The 18,987-nt window shown below is 41.2% G+C and overlaps 1 protein-coding gene across 1 annotated transcript in view; it reads right to left on the bottom strand.

Moving 5' to 3' along the window:
- NR4A3 (nuclear receptor subfamily 4 group A member 3) overlaps window positions 1–18,981 on the bottom strand; it is a 31,541-nt gene extending 12,560 nt beyond the window's left edge. The window contains exons 1-6 of the mRNA XM_006018960.3: window positions 18,862–18,981; window positions 15,338–16,236; window positions 12,903–13,032; window positions 11,192–11,364; window positions 6,472–6,671; window positions 3,124–3,302 (exon numbers count right to left, since the gene is read on the bottom strand). Of these exons, the coding sequence (XP_006019022.1) occupies window positions 3,124–3,302; window positions 6,472–6,671; window positions 11,192–11,364; window positions 12,903–13,032; window positions 15,338–16,234 (1,579 nt within the window). The 5' untranslated portion in view covers window positions 16,235–16,236; window positions 18,862–18,981. The remainder of the gene's footprint in view (window positions 1–3,123; window positions 3,303–6,471; window positions 6,672–11,191; window positions 11,365–12,902; window positions 13,033–15,337; window positions 16,237–18,861) is intronic.
- Window positions 18,982–18,987: the final 6 nt, after the last annotated feature.

Consider the following 18,987-nt stretch of genomic DNA (forward strand, 5'->3'; position numbering starts at 1 on the left):
CAGCAAGGCCAGCCATACCTTGTCATACATCCAAAGGTGCATCTCAAGCCGGTCCAGAGAGGTGATACTCCCCCTCTCTGCAACTTTGGTCAGGCCGCAGTTGGAGTACTGTGTCCAGTACTGTGTACCGCACTTCAAAAGGGATGTGGCCAGCCTGGAGAGGGTTCAGAGGAGGGCCACCCGCTTGGTGAGAGGGCAGCAGGACAGGCCCTACGAGGAGAGACTGAAGGACCTGAACCTGTTCAGCCTCAGCAAGAAGAGGCTGAGGGGGGACCTGGTGGCTGCCTAGAAGCTCATCAAGGGGGATCAACAGCAAATAGGCAGAGCTCTTTTCTCTTTTTCTCTTTTCTGGGGTGATGAGGAACAATGGTCATAAGCTGATGGAGAATAGGTTTAGGTTGGAGAATAGAAGGCAATATTTTACAGTTAGGGTGGCCAAAATCTGGAACCAACTTCCCAGGGAAGTGGTACTCGCCCCTACCTTGGGCATATTCAAGAGGAGGTTGGACGATCATCTGTCTGGGGTCTTGTGAACCCAGCATTAATTCCTGCCTGTGGCAGGGGGTCAGGCTAGATGGTCTGTTCAGGTCCCTCCTGACCCTAGCTACTATGAAACTTACTGCCACTGTGCTGTTTGTCCTTTCCCGTGTCTGCCATGTACCATACACAGAGACTGCCCATGCCACTTGTGGCACACGTGCCACAGGTTGGCTGCCCTGGGTATAGGGGATGTCCTTTATCTCCCAATACTGTTTTATTCTCTTCTCTTTTCCCTCCATAGGAGAGACCAGTTAGTTTTCTTTAGCACATGTGTGGGTAATTACTCTCCTTAGTTTCTCCCTCCCTCAACACCTCTATTCCCTCTCTTACTACAGGATCTGTTTTATGAGAACTCACCTTTTTGGTGCATAAAAGTTGTGTCTATATATGCTATAACTGTGCTTGAATAAATGAGGAGCTTATTGCTCTGGAGTGTATTGCTCCTGGGTGCGCTATTTGAATGTGTGCCCAGACCAATTAACTCTGGAGCAATAAGCTCCACTTTATTCATGCATAGCATATGAAGCAAGGTTGGAGCAGCCCCCCTGGGGTCAGCCTGCCAGCCTGGGTCAGCTCCCCCCGGCTCAACATGCTGTGGAAGGATTGACTGGGGCCTGAGGAAGCTTCAGTGCAGGGCTAGCTGGCAGGCAGCCCCTGCACTGAAGCATCCTTGTGGCCCATGTAGCCCTTCCAGTGTCTACACATGTGCTACTGCAGAGAAAATTAGTTTACTCAAGCCTCATTGGAGTGCGCATGTAGACACCAAGATGTTTACTGCGCAGCTAATTAGTCTATTGTAAACACACCCAGCAAGCACATATGAAAACAAGCAGCGCAAGAGGAGCACCACTCAGAGAGGCACCTCTTGTTACTTACAGAAATAAATCCACAGTTGGTGCTGCTGAAGACCAGGCAAGGCAAAAAAAAAAGTACACAGAGCAGTAGAAATAACTGATTTTCGGTTCAGCCACCCAATCAAATAAGAATTTTAGAACTTTCCTTTAGGGTGATCCAAAATATTTTTTTTCTTAAGTATTGGTGAATCAAAGCAAACTGGAGATGAACAAAACATATTCTTTGATCCAAAATTATTTCCTTTAATTTCATTTTGGCATGTTCTTTAACATTCTCTCAACAAATGTTTAATTATTTATTATATGCATAACAGCTTCACCAGGAAAGAGAAAAAGAGTGAGAGAGAAAGAGAGACTTGCCTCTGAATAACGTATAGCTCAGGAGTTAGGGCATACTCATTGGAGGCAGAAAGCCCCCATTGTCATCCCTTCTTTGAATAAAGCAAAGAGGGGTATGAACCTGAATCTTTCATATTATGGTTAGTGTCCTAACCATCGGATGATATAGGGGCAGGGGACAGCCAAAATGGCTTCCTTGTTTTTGTGAATGGGGCCTAACTTCCATAAGTTTGCGATTTCCAAAATATTTTCATTTTTTTCGCCAAAATCTTAGTCAAATTTTCCATGAATTGCAAATGCTTTTAGACTGACAGAAAGTACATTTTGGCAAGTAAAGTACTCACTAAATAAAAAAATCCTGCCCTAGTCAGGCCATGTGCTAATATATTCAGGTCGTCTGGAAAAATTATGGAAACCACTTTTCATTTGATCCAATCACAACAGAGTATATAAAAAATAGAATGTGCTTCCAATTATAAACACTTTCCCATTACACTATTTCTGAAAAATAATAGTAAAGTTAATCAATGTTATCCATCCATGAAGAGTAAAAAGTATTTTGTGTTATTTTGGGGGAAGAAAAATGCAAAGACACTTTCTGCTGGCTGTGACAACTCCCTCGCTTTGGGCCTCTTAGGCTAGTGTAAACAATGTAATTCCACAGACTTATTCTCAATTTACACTGGTGTAAAAAAGAACAGAATTTGATCCATACTGTTCTGCACTTGACTATGGTGCAATGGACATAAATTGATTTAGAAAATTAAAATACTTTCATAGGAAACTATGTCTAAAGCTAAAACTGAGAGAGATTAAATCTTCCCTAGCTATGGGAGGGAAAAATACCACGAACTCTGAAGATGCAAACTTAGTCTCACTGGGTACCAGTACATGAACGCAGAGACTGCTCCAACACACTGTAATTACTGCGCTCCAGCAGCCTCCCATGTCTCATGTATTAGCGTCCCTGTGCTTCAAAATGGCAGTGGGGGCGCTTGAACTAAAACTCATTGAACGAGCTTTAGTTCAAGTGCCCCCGCCACCATTTTGGAGTGCAGGAACACCCATACATGAGAAGCTGCGGCGCTTTAATTAGAGTGGCTCTCCTCCCACCCCCCAGTTTCTAGAGCACATGTAAAAGTGCCCACTGATGTCAGCAGGAGTTTTGCCACTGGATTCAATACAGCCAGCATTTTCCCCAAGTTTCCAAAACAGCATCTCTTCCTGGGTGAGAGAAATAATGCAGCTCACAAGCTAGCTTATCTGATGAAATAATAAAAGGCAAATTGGCCTTATTCAGAATACAGCAAAATCAGCTGCCAGAGCTCAGATCTATGGAGGCAATAAAATGCTAGTATTTGGAGATTCCTTTTAGCAAAAGAGCACTTACCTGTAATCATACTTAGAGCTGACAGACATGCTAAGGCTGGGATATCAAGGTTAAGGCTCTGTAAGTTTAAGGAAAAGTCTTTAATAGAGTCGAGCCACTCCCCAAATCCACGAAGGCACTGAAGTCTATGAAGGACAAGTCCATTGCAGAATACAAACTTATCTTCAGCAGTATCAGACCTCAGATAAAAAATATTTTAAAAAATCATAAGCACACATCTTTCACAATAAAGTAAGCATACAGTCCTGAGATACCCATCATTTAAAATCCAACACAAATTATTATGAGACGTATGTGGGTATCTATGTTTGACAAAACGCTTCTTCCTTGGGGCAAAAATACAACAAACAAGCTTCTTGGGTTGCTTACTTTGAAGAGTGATAAGCCTGAGGTTAACTATAGTGTGTTGTAGGTTAATTAGTTAAGATTTTTGGTTCTGCCCGAAAGCATAAGCAGAAGATTACATGTGACACAAACTACTTAATGCTGAACCTAAAGAAAACAGTGTGTAGCTTTTGAAAAATATAAAAATAAGAAGAAATAAAGTAAACAGAAATTAGTTCCCTTCAGTATTTCTTCCTTTGCATATCCCAATTTTCAAAAGATCAATAAAAAACAATATAATGGAGAATAGATGTATTAATATACCATATGGGTTTCCCTCCCAATTTAACATGGGGGAAAAAAGCCCGTCTCCTTACAATCAAACAAGATACAGTGGGGGTAGTGGGGGGAAGGCACCTGCTATAGCTCTGGCCTCAACCTGGTGTTGGGGCTACAGCTGGAGCCGCAGCTGCCACCTGCCCCCTGCTGCCTCTGCACAGACCACCACTCCTTCCCCACAGCCCCCAGTTCTTCCCTCTACCCCTTCTCCCTCTCTCTCCCCCTCTGTCACACTTCTTATCTTTGTTCTGCACTGGCAGGCTCCCTACTGCAGCCTGGGGCATGGAGCACAGCTCCAGCCTGGCCTAGTAGCAGCAGCGCACAGCCAACACAGATGCTACTGGGCGGGGCTGGAACAGCAGTGTCAGCTCCATGCCGCTGCTATGGGGCCAGGCTGGAGCTATGCTCTGTGCCCCAGGCTGCAGCAGGGACATAGCCTGCCGGTGCAGAGCAAAGGTAAAAGGAGGATTTGGAAGGGCAGGCAGTGGGGAGAGACTCTGGGGGTGGGGAGATAGGAGGAAGAGGGAGCAAGCACTTGAGGCTGTGGGTGGCAGAAGCTGCATAAAGGGGGGAGGAGGAAGGAGCAGGGCAATCAAAGCAGCCTGAAGCTTGAGGGGGGGAGGCACAATGGGGTAATTGGGGGGAGGGCAGAGACAGGCAGCAGGGGACAAGCTGCCTGCCCCTCTTACTGCCTGTCCCACTGCCTCTCCACTGCCTGCCTCCCACCGCTCCCCACTGCCTGCCCCATTACTGCCCCCCTACTTGCCCTACCATGTTCCCTCATACTGCCTCCCCCACTGTCTGTCCCCCACTGCTTGCCCCATTACTGTCCCCCTTTTCACCACCTGCAGTAGTGGGGTGGGGGGATGAATTAAAGATGATCCTCCAGTAATTAGATTCCATACGTGGAAAATTATTTTAAAAATTATAAATTTTCTATGTATTGAATTTAATTCTTGTGGATCATCTTCCATTCAGGGTCATCTTATATTTAGGTAAATACAGTGCATAAACACTTGACTGAAAGGCACTTTGTGCTGTAACTTTTGTGCTTTACACAAAGCACTTAAACTTATAGTGTGATCAAAATTAACAGATGTCCTGTGTTTGATGGTGGGGGCTCAGAGCCTCCATGCACTGGCCAAGGCCAGGTGGCAGGGGGCACTGTTGCCTCCATGTACAGGCCTAAGGCCAGGAACAGGTAGACAGCAGCCCATACCTGGCTGTAGTGCTTGGAGCTCGGGCCTAGAGGGGTGGGTGAGGGGAATATGAGTCCCTCTGCCTCGCTGTCCCAGGCTGGCTCCCACCCAAGACCCCACCTGAGGTAGCTGGGCCAGCATGGTGGAGGGGGGCAAATTCCATCCCACCTCCTTGCCCCAGCTCCCGGCACCACAATCAGGCAGGGCTCCTGTCAACATGCTTGTGCCAGGAGCTGGGGTGGGGAGGGGGTGGAGAATCTGAGCACCTATAGTGCACTGGCCCGGCCCAGCTACCCCAGGTGGGGTCTTGCGGGGGGGAGCTAGAGTTGCGAGGCATAGATTTTGCATTCCTTCCTCCCTGCATCAGCTCCTGGCACCGCAGCTAGGTAGGGATACTGTTAACATGCTTACATTGGGAGCTGGGGTGCGAGCCCCCCACTCTCCCTTTCCCTTGGCTGTATAGGGAGGAGACTCTCTGTGGCAGTCCCAGGGCTGGGACTGGGCTGCTTGCATAACCACCAGCCCAGCTCTGCAAAGGTGCATAGGATGGGGCAGAATTGCCACAAATTAACCCTCACAGGGAACCTGTATGCAAGTTCCCTAAGGCACTCTGCCTTAGAGCACCTTCAGCTAATAACTGATTCAGTGAGGGTTAATTTTTCATGCAATTGGCCATTTAAAAAGTGCTCTGCAGCTGTGAACATTTGTTATGTTATGGCTGTAGAGTGCTTTTAGCGGCCTCATCATGTGAAAAATGTAATTTCTGTAAGCACCTATAGAGTAGGCTGTGATCCTCAAAGCAGAAAATCTCTTATGTTAAAAAAAAGACAGGCTGTGTCTGATTACAATCCAGCACCAAAAAAGAACACTCGTAACCCATGTATGTGTTTATCTTGACCCTAAAGGAACAGGGGTGTAATTCAAAACTCCAGCCTGGGATTTCTCTGCAACTCTCTTAGGTAAAATATTGCTAATGTCAGGCTGATAACCACTATCTTGGTCTATAAAACTACTTTCGTATTAAGAAGACAAGCAATCTGAACAGGATTTTTAGTCCCTTTCCAAAACAGTATTTCACTATGTCAGTGTAAAAGGAAAAGGAAGAAAAACAAACAAACAAAATCAGATCACTGCCCTACGAATGCTTTTGCTCTGTCCTTATTGATAAGTTCCAAGCAATTTTCATTAAAAGCATATCAGGACAAGCTATGATTAAAAGTGGAGAAGAGAATCTGGTAAATCCAATAAATGGAATCATGTTAGTAAGAACAACATTGGTGTGTTTCTTTGTAAAATATTTTCTTAGTTTTCTTAATTTGTGTCACAAATTGAATGCAGTATTCTATGAATACGTATCTTTTGTTGTTACTCAATGAGGTCTATTTTCACAAATGACAAAATTAAAGATATTGCTATAGTAATATTTCTAAAATACATACTTTTATAACAATTTAAGATTAAATAATTTTGAATATCAAGTAATTACCTGATGGAGAGTCTTAGTACAAACAGCTCCAAAAAAGCTGATTCTATGAGTAACGTCTGATCTTCCTTTGGGAGGTCAGTAAATCCTGGAATTTTTTCTGCCCAGCCCCTGGATATGTCAATGGAGGCAGTCAGAAGATCATAAAACTGTTGCACATGTTCTGCATCTGTGCCTGCAGCAGCTTGGTCAGTGGAACAGTACTAAAATGAAACCCACAGAAACAAAGCTAAGTGTTTTTAAAGTATGCCACAATACAGTCCCAACACACCCAAATGTTTTCTGTGAGCCCCTCAAAGGCAAAAACAGGAGGATATTTTATCAAAGAAATTATAAATTGTGTTTATAGCAATATAGATATATACCCATCTATTTCTCTATATCTGTAAGCATTTTCCTTTTAAAACATGTAGCTCTAGAATTTTAATATGTATATATTTATAAACATCAGAATCAATTCAAATAATAACATTTGAGAATATCTATATATTATTAATAAATAATAAAAAAACAAAATCTAGTTGTTTGGATAACTTTTAAAAGTGGAAGGGAACAGGAATTTGATTTAACTTATTACAATTTTTAAAATGAGAAATAATTCCCCAGTGATTAATTTTAGCTCTGTATATTGTGAATACAGATTTCCTCTAGTTCTCCATTTTTATCTGACTGTGACAGGAGCACATAGGATATTTTTTTTATCTGACATAGACAGCATCAATGAACTTGAATAAAAAAATTAAAAGTTTGGTACAAACTAAAACAATTGGACAAAATCAACCCTTATAAAAATCTCATCTTCCAAAGAGAACCCCTTCTAGGTTCAGATGAAGAACCTATCATCATGTTGATATGACCCTCATTCCAGTAGACAACTATCCAATAGCCCCACCTTATTCCAGAACTCCCCATTCCTCCTTCTCCCTAATACCTCCTAATTCCTTGTTTTCACACCCAAATTTAAATCTAATGCACAATGTCTAGACTTTTGTCATAGGCCCTTATTTCTATGGGAAATCCGCACTCAAGTATGTTGTCAGTCAAGCCCTCCAAGACACAGCGTGTATTCCTGCAGGTTCTCTGAAATGATTACTAGGAACAAAAATAATATTCCTCCTCCCACAGGGCCAGATCTTGCCTCCAAAAGCTGTGCACAGAAGGGACTTTTTCTGTGTGGGTCTGCCAATACCAAACAGGACTGCTGGAGAATGGTCACTTCTGTGGTACTACCAATATCCACATAGAGTAAGGGGATGCATGTGAAGCAGGGAAAGGGTGCACCCTACGTGGGAGAGTCCATGGAGGGCCCACTGAATGATCTGTGAGCAATTCCTTTTGCTCCTTCTGGTATCTCGGTGAGAGGGCATGCTCTCAACCAGAAAGACCAGAGAACAGAGAGAAAAAAAAGAAGGAAGGAAAGGAAAGGAAAGGTTCTAAATTCGTTGTGGCTGTAACTTGTCTGCAGTCAATAGAATTACACAGAGGATAAATCTGGCTCTATATTTTTTAAGTATCCCTTAAGGTTAAGAAATTTACCTAACTGGAATATAGGAAGTGAAAATTCTATGATTCAAATGCTACACTAGATAATGTGAACGTTACATTACACTCTACAGTACCATATTGTAGCAGGGTTATTAATTATATTGAATGCACTTTTAATAATTGTAGGCTTTTCTTAGATTCATTTAAAAAATGTCAATAACTTAATCTACCCCACGAGAGCATTTTCAAGGAGAGAAAATATGTAAATTATATTTCCAACATTTGAACTGACAGAATATATCATTCTTTGCTACAATGACATGTTGCCAAAAAATAGCTGAGGCAACCAATCAGAGCCAAATTCTATAGTTCTGACTTATGTACAAAACGTTCTGAACCCTGGGAAAACATATGCAGTTTTTGAATGATTGTCCCATTGAAAGGAATTGGTATGTGACCTCACTCCCACAACAAAATAACTAGTAAGCATGGCCTTAGTGAGGCAGCCAGTACAGAACAGGGGGACCATTCTGTATTGCTTGAGGTGCCAGCATAAACTGGTGGCCTTTAAGACAAAATCAGAAGAGGAAGCCCTCCCTCACCTCCCTGGCTAGAGCACTCAGACATCACAGGAACTCTGCCTGTGGTTGCTGCCAAGTTTCCCTAAAGAGGGAGTTGCGAGAGGAGAGGCTTTATTTTATGTAGAAAATTTGTGTAGGATCTGAAACTCTGAGGCTATAGAGAGAGATCCTGCACTAGTTCTATGCTCTCCTGCTCATGTCATACCTCCCTGAATTCCTATAGCTGCCAAAACATGGAGATGGCCTCCTTGGATTTCAAGAGGAGGAGCCATGATATCAGGGCATCTCCATTTCTGCATTAGTAGCCCTGAGACTTGCTAAATTTCTGACCTCTGTATATACATAGTGGGAGCAGATTATTGCCCCATTTCACACAATTGTGGTACAAAGTAAATAGGACTGAATAAGGGCTTTAAGATATGTTGCTTGAATCTTATCTTGTATATACCGAGTAAGTCTGAACTTCATGGAATTATCCCAGTGAAACAGGTGTGAGACCTGAATATGGCTCTTGGCCTTTAAAGAGTTCATAAAATAAATTCTCTTCCTAGTAACTGCTTTTCGAAATCAAGTATCTAAATATACCATTACCGTATCCTGGTAAAGTAAAATTAACCCTGAAATTAAGAGTAGAAATGTTCTGAACAAATTCCAGTAAGATTTGTTTTGACATCCCTCGATTATATTATTTTATATCATAAGGAGTTTTCTTTGTGCAATATATTGGGGGGGGGGGGGAAATACACATTCTGTACTGAGAATCTTATAGCATTTTCTTATAGTGAACAAAACTCTACTTTGCTGGACATTCTAATAATTAAGGCCCTGATCCTGGCATGTATTTTTTTGTGGTTGACCCCCTAAGCATGCCTACAAGGCTACCCATATACACTGCACTGCAGGGTCAAGACTTAACTAAACATACCTGCATTTAATCAGCACTTGTCCAGAATTCTAAAAAGTGATTTTGAAAGTACACAGCTTATTTCTATTTGTATTGGTCTAATTTGTTAAAGCATGCAGAAAATTTAAAAAATATAACTATTAATTCATGTATGTTAGGTTAATTAAAACATTTTCACTACCAAGCAGTATAAACTATTGTTTTATTTAAAAGCAAAATTAGGTTATCAAATCCCACCAACAGGCAATCAAACACAATTTTTAGATACCAAGCCTAAACTAACTTAGTGCCACCATAGATTCCCTTTAAGAGTCTCTGTAATCATAAAAACATCAACCATTTAGATGTATTTCCTGAAGAATTTAAGTATTCACAGTCAGTTGAAAAAAATCACATGAAAACACAATTTTCATTCAGTGCTGTAATTGTTAAAAAAAGTTATATTAATAAATATTTAGGGTTGAACCCTGCACTGACACATTTGCATAACTGTGCTGACTTGGGTAATTTCACTGAGTTCAGTAGGTCTATGTCTGTGAGTCTACCTACATTCAAAAGTGTTTGCAGGATCAAACCACAATTTATTCTGGGTAAGTTTGATTATATGAGTATATACCTACTTAATTCTCCCCTTAAAAATTATCATAAAAAACTGGGTTCTTAATAAGAATAAAACATATAAATGCTTTTATAATCAGTTTAGCTTGCAGAAAAGAATCTATAAAATGCCTGTAATTACTATCCTATCTTTCCAATTAAAAATAAATAAAAAGTCTGTATAAAATAGGATAGAATATATTTTTCTCTGTTAAGTACTACTTAATAACAAGTGATAAATTGGTATCATAAGTGACACGTTGATACAATTGCCTTCTTTCCAGTCTCATACTTAGTAACAAGTAAGAAGGAAATTCTTCATGTTTTTCCTGAGCTGTATTTTTTCTTGTTTTGAAATTACAGCAATACATTTTAATAATTACAGGCATAGCATGCAGTCTGTTATCTACAAAAGACTGAAGAATGCTCCAAAAATATGTATATAACAATCAAGTTTTAAAAATCTTACAAACATCTATATTATATGAACATGCTTTCCTGATTTAGTATTTTTGCTTAATTTGAATAATTGTTCCACAGGCTTGAATTACTTCTGAAGAAAATGCATACTATATTATGCAAAGTTCAAAAACCATCCCCATTTTTTAAATGATGGCAAAACTCACATTGACTTCAACAGAAGCAAAATCAGGACCTAAATTTCTGATTTGTTTCCACAACTAGATATAGATTCACATGATACATATATCTGAGTATAGCTATATTTAGACAGTGCTAACCCATATATCTGAATTTGACAAATATGAGTTAGGTTTTCCAAACTGGAAACTAAGGTTGTAACCCTGCAACTGTAAACACTGGGGTGCACCTCCAACTCTGCACAGAACTCCCTGTAAATCTGTGATGCTTTGAGCATACCTAGATGCAGGATCTCTGAACAATTTATCCACATGGCCTTGCTCTAGTACACTTGTGAGGAGTACCGTAGATAATCTCAAGTTAAAGACGCTATCACCACAGACAGGCTAAAATTAATTTCCAGCGTAACACCATTTAAGTTACTGCCTTCACAGCAGTGATTAATGGGGCTGACTTTTTCAGTTACTACTTTATCTAACTGATACAGTTTATACTCAGTCATACTCATTGTTAAATAAAAACAAAATGTATGCAAAAAGAAAAAAGAAAAACATACTCTGGAGTAATCAAGCTCTCTGGGTGTGGAGTCAGTTAAAGCTCGTACGAGGGCATTTATCATACTGACTGGAGGAGAAGGTGGGGATGGCTGAGAAGGTTCCTGCTGTAAGGGGCTCTTTGGTTTGGAAGGCAGCCGGCCTCTTCTCCCTTTCAAACTATCAGTGCGGACAACTGGTTAAAAAAGAAGAAAAGAAAATCAGTCTGCAATGACTGCAGCAAATAGATACAAGTCAAATGAACACCATGTTAGTTTTTAATGTTGACTAATTCAGCGAAACCAGCCATTGCTTCAAGTTAAATATATATCAGTCACTGCCATCTTTAATTGTGCATAAATATAAATAATATTATACAAATGGTATTAAACTCATTTTCATAGTCATTAACATACCATCTAAGTGACAACCTTCTTATGTAGAATCTACTTGTGTTACTATATGTGTAAGTTTTACATCGGTGGTTCTCACCCACCGATGTAAAAGTCTTAGACTCAAGTCTTCCCTCAGAAAATGCCAGCTCATAGCTTGCATTCATTTTTTGACTACAGAAAAGCAAAAGAGCAATTCTCTCACTGCAAAGAACTCAGAACGACCACAACAGGTCAGAATGGTTTTGACATAATGGATTTCCAATTTGAAATTTCTGGGTTTATCTTGTGAAGCATGTATAGGTATCTGCATACCTAATAATAGTGCTAATATTGCCTAGCATCCTTAAAAGTATCTCATGGCACCTGAGGGTGTTGCAGTACACTAGTTGACAATCACTGTTTTACACATATATGCACATGCATAAACACACAGATTCTATTATTGAAAGAAAACTTGAATTTGAAACACAATTTTTAATACTGCTAACATGTTTAGATCCCTTTTGAAGAATACTTAACTGAAAAGATTCTTGGCTTTCTTAAAGCACATCACAAACAATATGCCCGCTTAAATAATGTTAGATTATTCATGTGAACAATGCTGAATGGGACTACAAACACATTCATGTTACTCACTTAAGCACTCACAGAACTGGAGCCTAGGGGTAAAATCTTGCATCTATTAAAATTAATGATAAAACTTATTTAGCTACATGGAAGTATGTCCTCCTGAGCCTAGTGGAACATAGTCAAGGCATCCCAATTTCTGTAACCAGTGGCACACAAGGGAGTGATGTGGTTAGCATCCCATCCAGCCTCCTTTGATTCCTCAGCTTAGATCAGGTATTTTCTGCACAAACTATTATTTAGTATGAATCTGGAGCAGGGCTCAAACTCACATGAGGGGAGGTAAAGCAAGACACCTTAAACCACTCTGCCCTCACCCCCACTGGGGACAGGATAGGGCCTGATGTTATGATATGTAGTATAAAATGAGGTGCAGCCCTTGTCAAGGAGAGGGTAGCAGTTAAATACAATGTAATATTGTGAAAGAGTTGAAAGGAGAAATTCACAGGGTATTTGGGAAAGAAACCATCCTTTTATGACCTTGCTGTTCTTGAACCTGTGTTTCTAGAACGTTCAAATATTGTAAGACAACTGCCTGGAAGAAAAAAAATACATATCACACACATACCCCACCCATCCTCACTTATGCACTTACAGAAAAAATAAGTTAGGGAGCTCACCCTTTTAAAATTCATCATAGAATGCATAGACAGACAGACAGATTCAAATGTCATATTTAGATATCTGTGCTAGCAATAGCAATGCTCCTTACCTTCTTTAACCATGCCAACACTGAGACACTTCTGAAATCGGCAGTACTGGCATCTGTTACGACGTCTCTTGTCCACTGGACAGTTTTTATTTGCCAGACAAACATATTTTGCATTTTTCTGAACTGTTCTCTGAGAAAATGCAACACAGGAGTAGTCAACTGATAGGTTTTTGAACAAGCTGGGACCTGACAGGATGTATTTTAATTACAATGTGAAAAGCGACAGTGCAATTCATATAATTAGATAAAATTAATTTCCTAACATGCTAGCCTGCAGGAAAAACAATTTTATTAGTGTTAGCTGCTGACAATGAAAATCATCTAGGATTGTTCTGAAGCAAGTCTCTGGAGACAGCCAACTTTGAATGATAAAATCATATCTGAAATTACCAGGTCATCGTATCTACCTTTGGGGATTAGATTATCTCTGCTTTTAATATCCCTGTGGGAACAAGTTTCTACTTGGTTCATTCCCCTGATTATTGCTGACCTTATTAAAATAAAATAAAAATGATCTGAGATGTACTTCTCTTGCTATCACTATTGTTAGTCAAATATCATAATACCTCGTTTTGCTAGTCATTAGCATTGATAGAGATGAAAGCAAAAATACAAAAGTCACCTCAACAATACTTACTTAGTCAAGTCTATGGAAAGATAATTTACTCTAGGGAAAATGAATGGAGCTATATTCTAGTTATATATGCTTATCTCTAGAATGAATGTTTGGTGGTTGGTGGAAGGGTTGGCAATATTTTTTAAATCTGCATTATTTTATAAACGGTGTTTTTAAAACCTGTAAAGTAACTATAGATTTTACAAAAAAACATTAAGACTGGAACTAGAGATTGCTGTAAGCAGTGCAATGTGTTTATATATTTTAAATCAAGAATATGTCAATAAATAATTTGATTTCAGCACAAACAAGCAATTAATAGCAAAGGCCTAAAAACACCAACAAATCAATGAGCGCAACATTTTAAATTGAATTTTTCAGTGATACTACATTCATAGAAAAATGTTAATTCGGTCACAATTGGTGTTCCTGGAGAAATAAAAGGCAACATCAAAAATAATAAAAATAAGGAATATAAAACAACATTTGCTATACCTTAAACTGCAAGTTATGTGTTATACTTGAAAAAAAAATACTTAGCAGATTCAGGACTGCATCCTGCTCCCAGTTTAAATGTACTTTACTCTTAAATGTCTTCAAAGCAGGATCGGGCCCTTAATATCACCTACTCCAGGACAACTTTTGTTATATAATCCAACTGTTCCTAAATAACTAATAAATTGTGAGAGTAATGTAGTGAGAGCAATGTAGTGTAAATGTATTATTACTGACAGCACTCAGTACAATAAAAAAAAATGTTGTAAACTTTCAGGGCCTGTTCCTGCTTCCTCAAAGCTAGTGGGAGCATATCCATTAACTCTGATGGGAAGAAGAGGAACTCCCTACAAAAAGCAACTGTAGGGAGCTGCAAATCACAGCTGCAAATCACAGCTTCAAACTCAATGCTAATAAATAAAACTCTAAGATGTATTTCACACTCTAAACTAAAGTGTGCAATTTGTACAGAGTAAACTGAGACCTAAAATTACAATCTGTTGAAAAATAAAAACTATTTCATACTCAAGCCTAAACCTAACTTTAAAAGAAGCAAATGCACAGAATCTGAAAGTATCAACAGAAAAGTTTTCTTGCAGAGAACTTCGTGTGTAAATTATAAGTGCCATTCTCCAGCCCCACAACCTTCTCAGTAAGTAACAGAGCTAATATGGAGGCACTGAGCAATGCTTAGTCACTGCTCTATTTGATACCTTAAACTGATGAGAATTCATTCTGTTCCTAAACTAGGTAGTTGTAATGAGGCAGCAACTTCATAGAATTACAAATGTTCTGTTTTATAACATACACTGATCCAATCACCTCCTTGGTATGTCTTCACAGCTACATTTGTTTAGATTACTGGAATGCAAGGGTTTTACTATCACCACCTGCTAAATTACAGAGTGACTGTCCAGATTTCTGTCTCATTTTAGAAATATTTAATTAGGATGAGGGACTAAGTCAATCCAATATGTTGAGGCAGATTTATTCTGAAAAAGGCAGTCCCTGAAACAAGTGACCTGAACACTTCAGAAGACACTATGGACAAGATCTTGGGCTGGCATCAATTAGCCTACCTCCACTGATTTACCTCAGTTGTGCAGTGGTTGATCTAATTCATTAACTTCTATGGCAGGCATGATTTGGCCACTTATGAACAGCCACCTGGTGTATACCCCACTGCAATGCATGATGGGTTTGAATTCTCCACTTGCTGCTCCAGGAACCATTTTAATTCTCCTGGGTCACAGAGACAGACAACAGCTAAACTGGATGGACATGTTTTGGGTGTGGGGCTGGAGTGTGTGTGTCTAGTCCTCACCTTGAAGAAGCCTTTGCAGCCTTCGCACGTCCGTACTCCATAGTGTTGGCAGGCAGCATTGTCCCCACACACAGCGCAAGTGCCCTCTCCAGATGAGGAGCTCCTGCTAGGTGGGGATGGGAGGCCACTGCTGCTACTGCTGCTCTCACCCATCAAACTGGAAGTGGCTGTATTGAGGCCCAGTGATGAGAAGGCTAAGGCGGCTGATCTCTTGGTGAGGGGGAGACCATAAGGGTGGCTCTCCATAGTGGCCTGGCTGGCAGTGGGTCTGTCGGGTCCAAGGGGAAGGCTCAGGGAGGCAGGGTCATAGCACATGTGGCTTCCAGATGCTGGCGTGTGAGGTGGTGAGTGCTTGAAGTGGAAGAGGGGGAAACGTGTGGGCACAGTCTTCATAGGAGCAGTGTCCATCAGGTGACTGGGGGCCATGCAGGTCTGTGCAGGCTGCAGCGAGTGTGGTGGTTCATCCCACAAAGTTTGATGCGAGGGGAATCCTGGCGTGGTGGGTGTGGAGGGGGGAGACTGCTTGAAGTACATGGAGGTACTGGGCATCCCTTCATCTGTGGAGGGTGGCAGTGAGGAGTGATAGCTAGGCAGCCGGTTGTCTTCCATTTTTATGAGGGGCCTCTGGCTGGAGGAGGAGGCGGCAGATTGCATTTGGTACAAGCAGGAGGGCTTGAGCTCATAGTTGCCAGAGTATCCTTCTATGAAGGTGCTGAAGCTGGGCAGGGAGGTGGTGGCAGCAGCAGCAGTGATCTCAGTGCTGCTCAAGTCCATGGTGAGTTTGGTATAGTCCGGGTTCATGATCTCTGAGCTGTACTCCGTGCCATAAGCATAGGTCTGAGCTGCATAATTCGAACCAGGTGGTGAAGGGCTATACTGCGCTTGCACACAGGGCATATCTGCAAGGGCAAAAGGGGCTATTAACAACAGGCAAGAGGCATGCTGAGGCTGCAGTTTGGGGTAGCTACTACCTTCTTCCTTATCCTTTTTATGGCAATTTCCTGCATTTCATGGAGCTAAATTAGATACTTCCCACCCCCTCCTCCCAGAATATGGGAATTATAAATTACCTTCAAGTATTTGAACTTTAATAAGAAGCATATATTAGACACCATTGGGGCCACATCCTGCTCTCAGTTAACCTGACTGAGGTCACTAGAGTTACTCCAGATTTAAACAGGTGAAAGTGAATAGAACCTAGCACAAACTGCCCTGGATCTGGTGCTTAACATACATAGATGTCCATGAGTACTAAACAAGCAGCATGGGAATGGTATATAGCCCTATACCATAAAAATTTCATGAGGAGGAAAATCAGGCTATCAGACATACCTTTTATGTGTCTGTGTGTGTATGCGTACGTACATGCACACATACGCATACACATGCTTTATATACATAGAAATATATCTTTTTAAAAGGTGCACTGCGTCCAGCATATGTCTAAGAAAAACTAAAATCACTGTAGCCGCTACAGGGTAGCTGTGAAGATAAATTCATCTTTTTAATTTAAGGCCTTCAAAATACATTTTTAATCAGATAATATACAAGGGTGCTATCTTGCTGCTATTGTTAAGAACCCCTTAATGTAGTGAATTTTACTTAAAAGCTGATAGCCCTATATACATATAAATCTGCAAAAAGTACCTAATATTTCCAACCCTACTTTTATGGGAGATCAAGGCAGAGGCTCACAATATTCCTTTTGACCTGTTAGTTATAAAGAACAATCCAGTCCACTGATAGTTAAAGTGATGAGTCTAGTAGCATAAAGGCTGACTGTGTATAGTTTATTTCTTTTTAAATCTTCTACTGCTCCACTATTTCTGTTCTTCCACATAAGAAATAATGTACCCAGTTCTGCAATCAATGTGAGGTTTGTCTGCATAAGCACTGCAGGATTCGAGGCCAGTATTTGCAATCAAAATCAAATGCCCTTGCTGAGTTTCACTTTGACAAACATTGAGGAAATAAAAATAATCCCTTTATCAGTTAGTGGAAACTCTCGCACAGAAAAAAAAATTAAGACAATAAAAAAGCATTATTGCCCATGGGGAAAATGTATTTCAGAGTTAGGACTACTTAATTTATTTAAAACTAGTATGATTTATATTTCAGAGGCACTTGGTAAATAATTCATATAAAAATTTCTAGGTTAAAAGATAGCTGTTCACCTTTAAGAATAATTTGTTTTGCTTTGGTTTCTTAAAATGCTCATTTGAAACTATTGCGTAATCATTACATTAATTTCAGTTAAATAAGCCCCGTTTTTAAATTCCTCCTCATTGTTTGTTCTGTGCAGGAACACATTGGAGCTAAGTAAACAGCTTTTCATTACTGTATTTCCATGTTAAGAGGACACTCCGCTCTTTCTTTTTCACAGGAAAATGGAAAAAGGTGAGAGAAAATCATTGCTCATGCTTCTTAAAATTACCGCCTTTTAAAAAGTTGTATCTCCAAGTATGAAAAGAAAGAACCAGAGAAAGGAAGAAGGCAGGAGAACAACGTCTTTACAGACTTCATCTTCAGCTTTTTATCTAGCTGTTCTGTATATTAGCCTGTCCGTCTCCAGCAGAACGTGCACAATTAAATTAACACAAATTAATAAAGATAACTGGCTCCCTGTCAATGTGTGAGGTCAAACAGTTGTGGGGTGGGGGGGGGGGAACGTTAAAGGACTGCTTCTCCTAGTCACTATTAAAATGTTGAGAGTGGCAAAGCAAGTGGAAAAGAAACTCCTGCCATGCACCACCAATGGAACTGCATTTAGTAATGCAGTTTAAGGAACTGATAAATAATGGCCAAAGTTGACATGCGGACAGTGACCGGGGGTGGGGGGGAAGCCGGATTTTCTGCTCGTGCTGGAAAGGAGCAGGAGCTCACGGGCACTGTTCTGCCGTGCCTTTTTCTCGGCAAAAAAAGTGTTCATCCTGCTTAAGAAACAAGGATGCCACGCAGGCGTCCGAGCCGACACGTCTAAACTGAACTCTATTTGAAGAGCAGATAAGGAGGAAAGAGTTGAACTGCCAAGGCTCTGCTGGGATCAGCAGAACTCCTCCTACTTTCTCTTTTCCCAGGGTTATCTACGCTCCGCTTCTAGCCCCGGCTTTTCCTTTCCACTTTAAGCGCCGGCATCACTTTCCCTCAAAAGTAAATACTCCGCTGTTTTCCTTCCCTCTCCACACCGAGCGTTTCAGGCGCAGAGAAGGCGCCTTCCCAAACCTTTCCCATTTTCGCGGGGAGCCCCGGACCCGCCTGAAGCGGGAAAGGCGCCGCGTAACGCGCCGAGGAGCAAGTCACGTCGTGGGAACCACAGCTGCATCCCTCAAAAAAAAAAAACAAAAACAAAAAACCCAAATCTTTGCGTATTTTTGGATCGGGGCTGGCGATACCCCCTCGGCCCCGGTCATGCCTGCGGCCAGGGCGCCCGCGGAGCGAAGCCGGACCCGCCGCCGGGCCGGGGCGGCCTCGCTTACTTCGGATTAAGTCCTGCTAGAGGAGCAGCGCCGGGCGAGGGCTCTTACCTGGAGGGTATCTTGTTCGCTGAATGGTGGGGCTGGTTGTCTGGACGGCGGAGGCGGCAGGGGGCGGCGGAGTGCGGGCCAGCTGGGACCGCTCTGCGGAGCCGGGACTCGGCGGGGGGCGCTCTT

This window comes from Alligator sinensis, unplaced genomic scaffold (assembly GCF_000455745.1).
Source record: "Alligator sinensis unplaced genomic scaffold, ASM45574v1 scaffold428_1, whole genome shotgun sequence".
NCBI classification, from domain to species: Eukaryota; Metazoa; Chordata; order Crocodylia; family Alligatoridae; genus Alligator; species Alligator sinensis.